Source organism: Trichomonas vaginalis, chromosome V (genome assembly GCF_026262505.1).
Source record: "Trichomonas vaginalis G3 chromosome V, whole genome shotgun sequence".
Lineage (NCBI taxonomy): Eukaryota > Parabasalia > Trichomonadida > Trichomonadidae > Trichomonas > Trichomonas vaginalis.
The window spans coordinates 26,040,905-26,053,129 of NC_067207.1; the positions used below are offsets into that span (position 1 = coordinate 26,040,905).

The 12,225-nt window shown below is 35.1% G+C and overlaps 1 protein-coding gene and 1 pseudogene across 2 annotated transcripts, besides 1 other annotated feature; both read right to left on the minus strand.

Annotated features, from left to right (window-relative positions):
- Positions 1 to 5,019: part of a mobile genetic element that runs on past the window's edge.
- TVAGG3_0404380 (protein of unknown function, DUF4108 family) lies at positions 43 to 462 on the minus strand (the record flags this gene model as incomplete). The annotated part of the gene is made up of 1 exon (XM_051232860.1): positions 43 to 462. One exon carries the CDS (start codon positions 460 to 462, stop codon positions 43 to 45), a length of 420 nt encoding a protein of 139 aa, XP_051102590.1.
- TVAGG3_0404390 lies at positions 1,756 to 2,553 on the minus strand (annotated as a pseudogene). Its single transcript has one exon. A coding segment is annotated over exon 1 (798 nt).
- Positions 5,020 to 12,225: the final 7,206 nt, after the last annotated feature.

The window sequence follows — 12,225 nt, forward strand, 5'->3', positions numbered from 1 at the left end:
CAGAGAAAAAGAAATTTGACATGTAAAAATAAAATTTTATTTTTAGAACATTTCTGGGTCAATGTCAATGTTCTCTTCCTCTTTAGGAGCAAACACTGGTTTAGACTCTAAAATCTTTTTACCCAATTTACCTTGAACTTCAACTATCTTAGACTCATAATATTCATAGTCGTCTGCTTTCTTTGGTTCATAAGGTATAACAAGTTTGTATGCTTTGCCTTCTTTCGAGTTTTGAGAACTTCTGTCAAAATTTTCTTTGACTGCTAACAAACCTTCTATGTCTAAGTCTTCAAATTTCGCACCATTTTTAGTCACAATAGCAAACTTAACTGGTTCGATGTTCCAAACTTTGTCAAATGTAGACTTTTCAAAATGGTAGAAGTAAACATTCAAATAAGCGAATGGGTCTAGTTCTTCTTTGACTTCTGTCATGTACTTGTTTACTGAGATGAATTTTGCCATCTTTTCTATCGGATAAAAAAAATATTTTTTTAAAATTTACTCAGAAAAATTTTTCTTTGTATATACGCCGTTCTGAACATCTAAAGATTTTTGACATTTGCCAAGAATGTTCGTTTAGACGCTGTCATATAACCATACTCTTGGCAATATTGTTTATATTCATCGTACAATGACCTTTCATCTAAACACTCAAAGTTAGTCTCATCTATAAACAGTTCATAACACTCTTGTTTGCTTCTAACAATGTTTGTCTTTCTTCGGTATGTGGAATTTGTCTTGGATTGAACTTTGAAATATCTAATGTCATGAAATATGAAAAAGTGGTTGTAAAAGTAGGTGTCAAAGTTTCTGCTAAGTCGTCAAATATTCTGTATCTTGCATATGAGAATCTGACGTTCTGACAACTACATATCTTCTGTCAGAACTTTCTAACTTCATCGGAACAGCATTGTTTGAAACCATAATGAAAGTTTGCAACATTTTCACAAACTCTTTGGTCTTATACTTTCTTTCAACAACTCCAACTTTGTCTGTTATAAGACTCTTCAAAGCATCTGAGTTCAAAACTTTGTGTTGTATCTATACTTTGAAGTTCGTTACATACTATAAGTTTCATATTCTCTATTGAAGAGTTAAATTTACCGCAGATGTTTTCTAAGTTTGTCATATTCGGATTCGAATAGCCCTCTAACAGTTTGCATAAAATATCTGTAAAGAAAGTGTTCTTACCAGTTCCTTGTTTTCCAATTATAATGAGAGCAGTTTCATTTTTAGCACTTGGATGTTGTAAGATGTTTGCAAACCAACATAAGATATACTCATAGACTCTTTCGTTTCCATTGCATATAATTTCTTTGACATGGTCTAACCAAGCTTCTATAACATTTTCTTTCCATTCTACTTGTTCGTATTTATATCCAGTGAAGATAGAATAGAAGTTTGGAGAAGGTGTATAGAACTTTATACCACGAACTGAAAAATCTTCTAACTTTGACAATAAGATATCCCAAGCATCTAACATCTTCATGCCAACTTGTACGACTTTTATTTTCTTAAGTTTCTGTCTACATTCTTGTTCTGAAACTATTGTGCTCTTGGTTTGTTAAAGACAACATCCCATTCTTTCATGACATAACATTCTGGGCAGAGTCGACATAAATGACTAAACGTTTCAAATTCTCGACTGCTTTGTTATAGTCTCTAAATGGACACATATTTCTGAACGCTTGGAAGTCATAAAAATCTGAAACATCTATTCTGTACATTTTTTATAAAAATAAAAAAATATTTTTTTTATTCTTGACTTTGTTGTTCCATTTGTTGCATTTGTTGTTCTTGAGCTATTTGTTGTTGAAGTTGTTCTTGTAGTACAATACTTTCACCAGTTGCATCTTCCAATTCGAAACTTTCTGCCGTCATTGACAAATACATAGGACATAAAAGTTTTACAGGAACAAAGTTTGCGTCAACTAAGGTTAAGTTTATGTTTGCTAAAGTGTTTGAGTTTACTAAAGCTGAAAACTCTGCATTCGAATGAACAATAGGCAAACCAGCAGAGAAAGTGTTGTTTATACGCATGAGTATCTTTTGGTCATAGTAGTTTCTGTCGACATTCGAATAGCACTTTGAACCTAAGTTTGAAACAATATATAAAATAGGTGTACTTAAAGTCAATGGAACAGACATTCCTTGTATGACACCTTTTCCTGTTATAGGAAACTGTTGGTAGTAAAAAACCAGATATAAGTTTTGTATTATAGCTCATATCGTTTATACTAAACTCGGTCGGACATCCAAACATAATGAAACCTGCTCTAGTTGCAGCACATGTTACATCCGTCCTTAAAGTATTAAATAAGTCAACAAAACCTGTTGGTGGTATATCTGAGTAAGTATCTTCAAAGAGTATTTTTTACCATTCACAACAATAAAATCTTCTGGTGTCAAAAGAGCAAAACAGGCTTTAGTCGTCATCGTGTTTAAGGTCAGTTTACAATATCGTCCTTGAGGACTTTGTAAGTTTGTTGTTATAGAATTATATGACTCAGGGTTTTTAGTCGTAATAGTATAAACCACTATGTCTTCTGCCATTTACTTAGCAAGTAAATTTTAATGAAATGTTGTGGTCGTCAAATATTTTTATGACGTCTGGGAAACTATATTTTAAGTTCAACGTTTCACCTCCTTTCATAACGTATATCTTGTCAATGACATTGTATGAAACACCACAGCAACTAATGTCGGGTTCTATTTCTTTGATGTTTATATCGTCTGCCTCTGTCAAAAGTTTCAATAGTTCTTTCAAAACTTCATGAGGTGCAATGACATATGAGTTCACTTTTACAGGGTTGTGTTCGACCAAGTTTAACATTATACCCAAAGCTTGACAAATCTTCTCCTGAGTTTTAAGTTTGTCTTTAAGTTGTTGGTAGTCGTTTCGAATATCTGCAACAGAACTTAAGTCTCTGCTAACTTCAGGTATGTTGGTGTTCTTTTACAGGAACTATTGTTATACCATCTTGGTCTTCGTATGGTTTCCCCACTTCAACATCTCTTTCTTTGACATTGACAACAACACTTTGACTGTTTGTTTGAGTTGGTGAATTTAACTTCACATCTGCCACCGCCATTAAACCTTTTGAAACACTTACGCTTCTATTTTTCGGAAATGACATTTTACTTAGAATAAAAAGATGGACGTATTTGAGTATCTCTTCGAATTGAAGCAAAACAAAGTTTACACACACAAACAATTACAAATACATTGACAGAATAGTTCTTTATACAAACAATGGAAATGTTATAGAATAGCAGTCTTTGCTGAACCTAAAATATTTTCATAAAGCAAAGAAAGTTGGTATAACCGAAATGGTGAAAGTTCTTGAAGCAGACAAAAATATATAAACTTCAAAACTTGACAGATATTTCTAAAGGTAAGTTTATCTTACAATTTTATGTCAAAACTGGCGTACTGTCAATATTTGACGGAGAGAAGTCAGTTCAAGAACAACTTACTGACCTGCTGCCAAAATCTGCTCGATGGAAGCTGTCGTTATTGCCAATCTGAGGAGCCCCAGCAGGTTTCATCGAACGAATTTCAAAAGAGCATCTTCCGTGAAAAGTGCTATTGGTTTTGTAAACTTCTTTGCTTTCAATTCATCTGGACCGTCTCTGTCACCAGTATATTGTATTTGAACTGTACCAACAGTTGAAATACCACCCATAAAGTCTTCTGAGTCAGCAAATGGAATGCCAAGCCAAAAGTTTGAACGGTCTCCATTTGTATATTGAGTTTTTTGAGCTCCTGTATGGGTCCATACTTTCACATATGGCATAATAGAACTTTGCATTTCAGGGTTAATGGTTGTTGTGAAGTTGTTGTTAAAGTTCATAGCATCTAATGTCAAGTTGTATGACCTCATATCCTCAACTGTAGAATATTCTTCTCTTGGATAAGTATTTGCCATCTATGTTTATATGATATTTAATACCAGGGTTGTAGAAGCAAGAATAGTCATTTATAGTTCGTCTGAACAGTACAAACATAGTATCTGCATGTTTCATTGCAGTTGTTAAAGGCAATATCTGTTCTTGCACCTGGGTCAGCACTTTGGTTTCCAACTTCACCTGCAAAGTCTTTGACAGATATTTGGTGTATAGGGAACATAAGTGGAAACTGCAATATATTTGGCAGCTAAAGCATTTGAAATATCTGGGTCCAACATATAACTGCAAGTCTGCTTTCTATTTCTCTTGCATTCAAACTTTTCGCATGTGAACTTAACTGGGTCCCAAGCATTCCAGCAGCATTGAAATAATAGTTTACTTCAGTGTTGAGGTTTGAGAAACCAAAGTCTAAGTCAACTTTGTCTTTGCAAAAGTCAATGACTTGTTCCACCAGTTAGCTGTAAGAGTGAATGGTCTTGCGTTGGTGCAATGACTAAGTTATTTTTGCTTGGAGTAAGTTCGATAGAAAATTTTTCCTGCCCAGTTTGGCAAGTATCTTAAAAACCTGAAGATGAGGAAAGATTGACAAAGGAACTCTAAGTTTCAGTTTTTACTTTGGTTACTGCTGCTGCAGTTTGTCCAGAAAGGTCACATAAACTCTGGAACGTTAGGGTCAAGTCTTCTTTATTTTCTCAATGTTGCATACTGGTCTGTTTGTTCTCTAGCTTGTGGTTGTACTGAGTTTCTCAAAGCGAACCATTCATAGTTTGCCCATGTTACTGTTTGAACTAAGTCAGAGTTAGAATATATCTTATATCCCATGAAAACTTCTGGAGCATATTGGTATCCGACATAGAAAATTCCATTGCAACCTTTCTTGTCAGACAACTTGGCAGAAGGTTTTATTTCATGTCTTGTTCCACGTATAAGAAAGAGTTGTCAATAGAAATTATATGAAAACCTGTCGCAAGCAATATCTACTGTTGTTGAAGAACCTTCTCCAAACTCACCTACGTTTCCATAAGAAACAGCAGTTGTAATTCGTAAGTTCCAGGAACTATTTCTGACCTTCTAATGGCATTGTCGCATTCGTTTATACCATTCGGAAACATTTCCATTATGGCATATCCAAAACTGTTGGCGTTATATTCTGAGCGGCGTACATTCATATGAGTAAAAATATTAGAATAGTTGGATTTATTGTCATAATAGAACCCACGTGGACCAAGCTTTACTTTCTTCCTGACTGAGTTTAACTCTTCTTTTTCCTTCATTGCCCTCTGCTTGAAGTTGTTGCATCTTTGCATTATGTTCATCTAGTATGTTGCAAATTTCCCATGTCCTTTTTGCCTTTTGGCTCTGGTCGCCCATCTCAGGTAACCTATATCCTATGAAAGAGTTTGTCATAGTCTGTATTTGAGTCTTTGCGTATTGTTTGCATGACTCTTTCCTGAGTTCTGGTTCAAGCTCTTCAAACAGAGCTTGTCCATATGGAATAAGCTCGTTTCCAAATATATGTTTTTGTAGCCATTTCTGGTTTTTCTTTCCATGTTACCAACTATATCTTTTGTGAATGGGAAAGCTTTACCCAATCTTTCAGTCTTGCGTCGTTTATTTCTGTAGTTGGTTTTATTTTGTCAAGGAACATGTTTTTCAATACTAACATTTCATTTGGTACTGTCCATTGAGTTTTCTTAAAATATTCATCCCTTCTCAGGTCATTGTCTGCCAAAGTAAAGTTTTTATGACATTTTGTAACTTTCGTTTGCAAGGTCATGTAACAATAGGTTCTCTTCCTTCGCTCTCCCTAACTTTCTTCTAAACTCTTCACCAAATATACCATCTCTATGGTTCTGTGTAGTTCTTTGAGATAAAATGTTCTAGAACGTCAGGTGTTATATTTCCATCAGCCATGTTCATTTCATACTGGTTCAAAATATCTGCATCTTTCATATCTTTCAATGCATTAAACCGCGCTTAAATACCAGCTATATCTCGTTCACCATTGACTTCCATTGCGTCTACAACTTCTGGAATTGAGGTTGTAAGTTTATGAACCACCTATCCGGATTAGCTTTATGACCCATCTCATTGTAGTTCCATCGTCTGCAGAAACAAAAAAAGTAGGTTTGTTTCCATCTTGGTTAGGTTCTGAATGAACTTTAAACAATGTTTCATTTCTATATGTTTTCTTGAAATTTAACCTTTTATTTTCACCGAGTTCATCCGAAGATTGAACGTTAAATGCTCGTAAGTAAAAAGGGTTGTTGTATTTGTGTACATTTTCTTTCAGTACTCCATTCTATGCTGAATATTTTCATCTGATGTTGAGTCTTTTGTATGTCGGCAAACATTTTTCGATATTCTTTCTACTTTGTCAGCCGAATTTTTTTAGACTCTTGGAAATATTCCATATTCTCCGCATACACTTGTTGAGGGTCAAGATTTTTCGGCTGTTCCAAATCTTCATCTAGTTCTGTGAAGTTAGTTTCCAAAGGAGTGACTTGTTCGTTTCCTTCAGGCTCTTCTAGTGTTGTTGTCTGAACTATTTCTTCCATGTCTGGTTGTATCTGAACTTCTTCCTGTGGAGTTTCTTGTACCTCATCTGCTGGCATTTCATATATTCCGAGACCGTTTTCAACAATTTCCCTATCTACGTCATCCGCATTCATAAGCTTTTGTTCTTTCGTTCCTCTCTATTTTTTACGCTTCATGACGAAAGTTGAATTGTCATTTAGCTCTGACATCAAATATCTCGGAGTAAATTCATCCATGTCATTTGGATGATATGCTATTAAATCATATCCCTTAGCGAGCTTGTATTTTCCAGGTTTGAGATTATATCCGTTTTGGTGCTGAGCCATAAAGCTAAATAGGTTCGGGTCAGTATTTCCATCTTGAACTTTCCAATAGCTTCTTTATTATCTGTCACTAAAGTCAATACTATCTGGGAAACCACACTCTTCTTTAAGCATTTTTAAGAATTCTTGGTTTCCTTGTTCTCTACTTCTTTATGTCCTTGCTCTGTTTGTGGTTGTTGTTGTGCAGGGTTTGAACTGTTGGTTGCTGTGCTGGTTGTTGTGTTTGGTTGTTGTGCTGGTTGTGGAGGTGGTTGTTGTGCTGGTTGTTGTGCATGCCTGTGTCTGTGTCCATGTGACGATGTAAATGTTTAGGTAGTCCTGTGCAGGTGCTTCTCTTGGAGGGTTTGGTGGTATATAAGTTCCACCAGCTGGCACATATGTTCCATCTGCAGCATAATGTCCTACCTGACTTTTCGTTCTTAAGAAAGCATTTACTAGGTCTGTTTTGGTCTGTTGTAACTCTTTTTCTTGACTTTTCACAACAGTTGCTCTAACGGCGTCATAGGCACTTTGAACTGCTGTCTCGTTGCTGCATCTGTTATTTTTCGTCATATTTTGTGCTACTTCTTTTTAACTCTTTGTCGAAACCTTCAGACTTCAGTTTCTTTCCAGATGAGAAGTCGTTCACTTGTTTCACCTTACTATGAAGAGCTTCGAAGGCGTTCTTAAAGTCCAGCATTTGTTAAAGCTTCATTTGAACTGTCTTCATCCGCTTTATTTTTGTCCTTATTGACCCTATAAGTTGGGCTGCTTTGGCGTTGGCTTGGGCATCTAACCAGTCATTGTTAGCTTTTATATATTTCTGCGCTTTTCATTGCCTTTTGCATGGCTGCGTCGTTATTTTTACTTTCTTGTGCTAAGTTTTCATACTGTACGGTTTGGTTTTGCAACTGTAAAAGTTTTTCGCCTTTACATTTGCTTCAACTTCTTTTTTATACTCATCGCTATCCATATATGTCTTCAGGCTTTTTTTTTATCTCTTCATCTTTCAGTACTTTATATTGAGTAGTATGGTTTTTCAAATTTACAACAATCTTGTTCCATTTTTGCTACTTCTGCCTGCTTTTTCTTGACACTTTTTTCGCATATTGCTCTGTACTTAGTTCTTTCAGTTGTTCTCTTCTTCTTTTTCTCTACGTTATAACTCATTGAGTTTCTTTGTGTGTCTGTCATATATCTAGTTTCTTTCGTTTTCACTTATTTTGCTTCTGTATGTCTATGTTTGACTTTTTGACATCTGTTATTTGATTTTTGAGTGAACTCAAATTCATTTGACTTTTGAGGGTTATAGGCTGTTCCGTCTTGCAGCTCCACCATAGCCTTGCCATTTTCGCTAAAAGTGCCGCTCTTAAACCTCCACTCTGTGCACAACAACTCGGTTAAAAGCATAGGATTGCTTGACATTTGTGTGCAACATAGGTGGGTCATTCAGCATTTGTTGTTGCAACTGTTGTTGTGGGTGTCAGTTTTACTATTGGATGTTTCAATGCTCTCTTCCTCTTACGTATATTCTTACGTAGCTTACGTGCATTTTAAGTAAAGTTAAAAAGCGGCTTTTGACAGATGTTTTATTGTGACTTCTTCGTAAAGACTTTGTTGAGATTTCTTCGTAAATGACCCAAAAATATATTTTAGGGTAGAAGGGTATATCTAACCTCTTTTTCTAACCTCATTTCTACCCTCTTGAATTTTTCATGAATTTCTTCGTAAAGACTTTGTTAAGACTTCTTCGTAAAGACTTTGTTGAGACTTCTTTCGTAAAGACTTTGTTGAGACTTCTTCGTAAATGACCCAAAAAATATATTTTAGGGTAGAAGGGTATATCTAACCTTTTCTAACCTCTTTCTACCCTCTTGAATTTTCATGAATTTCTTCGTAAAAGACTTTGTTAAGACTTCTTCGTAAAGACTTTGTTGAGATCCTTCGTAAAGACTTTGTTGAGACTTCTTCGTAAAGACTTTGTCAAGACTTCATCGTAAAGACTTTGTTGAGATTTCTTCGTAAATGACCCTATAGTATATTTTTGGTGTAAATTTCATGAAAATTCAAGAGGGTAGAAAAGAGGTTAGAAAAGAGGTTAGATATACCCTTCTACCCTAAAATATATTTTTGGTGTAAATTTCATGAAAATTCAAGAGGGTAGAAAAGAGGTTAGAAAAGAGGTTAGATATACCCTTCTACCCTAAAATATATTTTTGGTGTAAATTTCATGAAAATTCAAGAGGGTAGAAAAGAGGTTAGAAAAGAGGTTAGATATACCCATCTACCCTAAATTATATTTTTGCCTGATTTACACTCATTGACGATGAAGAAGTCTTGACAAAACATTTACGAAGAAGTCTTGACAAAACATTTACGAAGAAGTCTTGACAAAACATTTTACGAAGAAGTCTTGACAAAACATTTACGAAGAAGTCTTGACAAAACATTTACGAAGAAGTCTTGACAAAACATTTACGATGAAGTCTTGACAAAAAAGTCAACGGCTGGTCGGCTGGGGTTCGGTCCTCCTCTTGGGTCTTGGGCAAAATTTCTTATGGGCTAGAGGGCGCAAAGCGCCTGAAAGCCCTCCGAATAAAAACTTCATTTATGTGGGCTAGAAGGGGCGCAGCCCCTGGAAGCCCACCCCAAGAAAAAAAAAACTTCATTATACTCATTCATCCTCAGGGCTAGAAGGCACGAAGTGCCTGGAAGCCCCACTACCTTTTTTTTTTTTTTTTTTTTTTTTTTTTTTTTCACATTCATAGAATATGATATTCAATGATGTTATATTGCAATATAAAATTTCCTTAATTTATAAATAAATTGAATAGAGGAAATAACTATCACAATCGTTGTGACCATATAAGGGTTTCGTTTTGCTAAAATTGTCACTTTTATAGCATATTTGTTTTTGGATGTTTTGCGAAACCAAAAAAAAAAAAACAAAAAAAAAAACTATGATATACAATGTGTGTGTAAAGAAAATACTTTATTTAAAAAAAAAAAAAAAAAAAAAAAAGGTAGTGGGGCCTCCAGGCACTTCGTGCCCTCTAGCCCTGAAGATGTTTAGTATAACTTTGTCCGGACAAGTAAGGGTCTATCGTCGCTACAGGAAAAGTTACAGGCGTTCCAAGGAAGTATACTTTGAGAAGCCTTTTCTCCCTTATAGAATGAGATAGGACGGTTATTTTACAAAACTGACAACACTTTGACCGAGTAGTTTTGTCTGCTAGTTCAGGATGAGTATGTTCTTTTGTTGCATAAGCATTGTTAGCTCTTTCTTCTTCTTTTGCTATTGCATCGTCTACATATTCTTTGTCAGCTTTGTTGTCAACATCTGCTTTCAAAAGAAGTTCATTTATAGGTTTCTCGTTTAAAGTTCCTTTTGTTGGATTTATACAGACGGTATTGTTCTTCTTGTCTTGAAATAGAAACTCATCTGTTAAAGGGTTTAATGTCAGTTTTAAGTTTCCTTCTTTCAATGACTCAGATATCTTAGAATAGTTTGAAAAGTTTGTTGTGTTCTTATTTAGAGCTTGTATAATGAGTTGTCGGTTGTGTTGTATTTCTCTCATAGACGCTGTTTTCATTCATTTGACATTTTTATTCTAGTATAAAATATGCTTTCAATAGAAAAAAGAAATTCTAGAGTTGCTACAACTAAACCATTAGATGAACTTTTTACGAATGTCGGTCAAAAGTTTGAGACAGAGACCGTAAAGCATGAAGGCTATCGTTTTGACTACCCGTTAAGATGGTTAAGAGACCCATCTGTCACAAAAGCTATTGGCTTTCGTAGAATGAAGTTCATTTCAGAAGCCATACATGGTTTCCCATTTACGGTCGTTTTGAAGTTCGATACATAACAAAGAAAACGTACGTATGAGAAATTTGAACAGGGAAAACTTTTACAAGTGAATTTGCTTGAAACTTAGAAACAACTCTTCAAGCTTTCAAGAAAAAATAAACGATATCTATCTCGAATATGCAAACCATTTAACATTGACGAAGGAGAGTACCATCTCGATATTATATATGACAGGAAAAATGCAACTGTTAAAATCAATAGAATAGAAGACCTTGGAGAAGACGTTTATATTTCTACAAAATATAACAACTTGGCATGGTATAGATTATGAGGATGTTAAATCAGCCTGCAACATATCCAGTACACCCGAACTTTTATGAAGTCGAAAACCCTAATGGAACATATGAAAATGTTTTCGACCCAAGATGCTATTATAGTTCATGCTTCATTTTCTGGTGCACAAAACTCTTTTTTATGCTTGGCAAATGACTTTTACGAAAAACCTACAAAGCTATATGAACCACCAAGTGGAAGTATTTCAGACTTTCAAGTATGGTTTACAACAGATGGAAGAAAGAGAATAGTTCCATTATACCATCGTTTTACTTAGAACTTAGTCTCATATACAACTACTATCGAACGGTAAAAATATAATTTTAATACGGTTGAGGTGTTGGATTTGGTTGCCAACTTGACTGTGGTGCAGGTTCAGGCTGTTGTATAACAGGAGCTTGTTCTTCTGGTTCAGGTCTTTAGGTATAATACCAACGAACTGACCTACTCTTTTACCAATATTTTTGACTCCGTTCATACTCCCCTTCCTACGGTTTTTATTCCATTCCATATACCTCTTCCAACATTTCGAAAGAAGTTTCCAATACTACTGAAGAAACCCATTTTACATATGTAAAAATCTAATGTCCACCTAGTCTCTTACGTTTCCTGTTGAGTTCCATAGCATTTTTAACTGGAGCTCATACATTCTATTTCTCCTCTGGTAGAAAACATACTCTGGTCAACTCCTGTGTTCGCGTCATCTGCATAGAGTTGTTTATATCCCACTTCAGGTTTGTTAAAACTCTTTCCATCTCATATTTGCATACCATGGTGGCAAACCTAACGCAGCGTCATTTGACATGGCAGTTTGCATTTGTACATCTGTTGGCACTTGACCATAGTTTGCCATTGCAGTTTGTATTCTAACTTCATTTGGAATATTCTCTGGGTTTGGTTGTCCAGGTTGCTGTGCATTCGCTAAGTTCTGTGCGTCCATTTAATATTAGATAAAATATATCTCTTACGAGTACATATATCTGAACATTTGCTGGTATTGGTTCATCTTCATATTCTCTATATTCTTTCTGCCACGTCAAATAAGTAAATGACACAATGGAAAAAACCTAAAACAAGTAGTCCTATTTCAAACCACATTTACTTACCAATAAAATTTCTTTGTTATGACACTTTCTCCGGTTTATAGGACCTCTCTCATATTCTATCTATGTATCTAAACTCATAGTCATGTATGTCCTCTAACCATCTCATGAAACTTTCCAAACCACTTTTATCGGATGTAAAGTAAAAGCATGGATGGTTATGTAAAACGTCTAAAGTTTCTAAAGAGTCTCTCAAAGTCCAGTCTACTTGGTATTGAAAATCGTATGT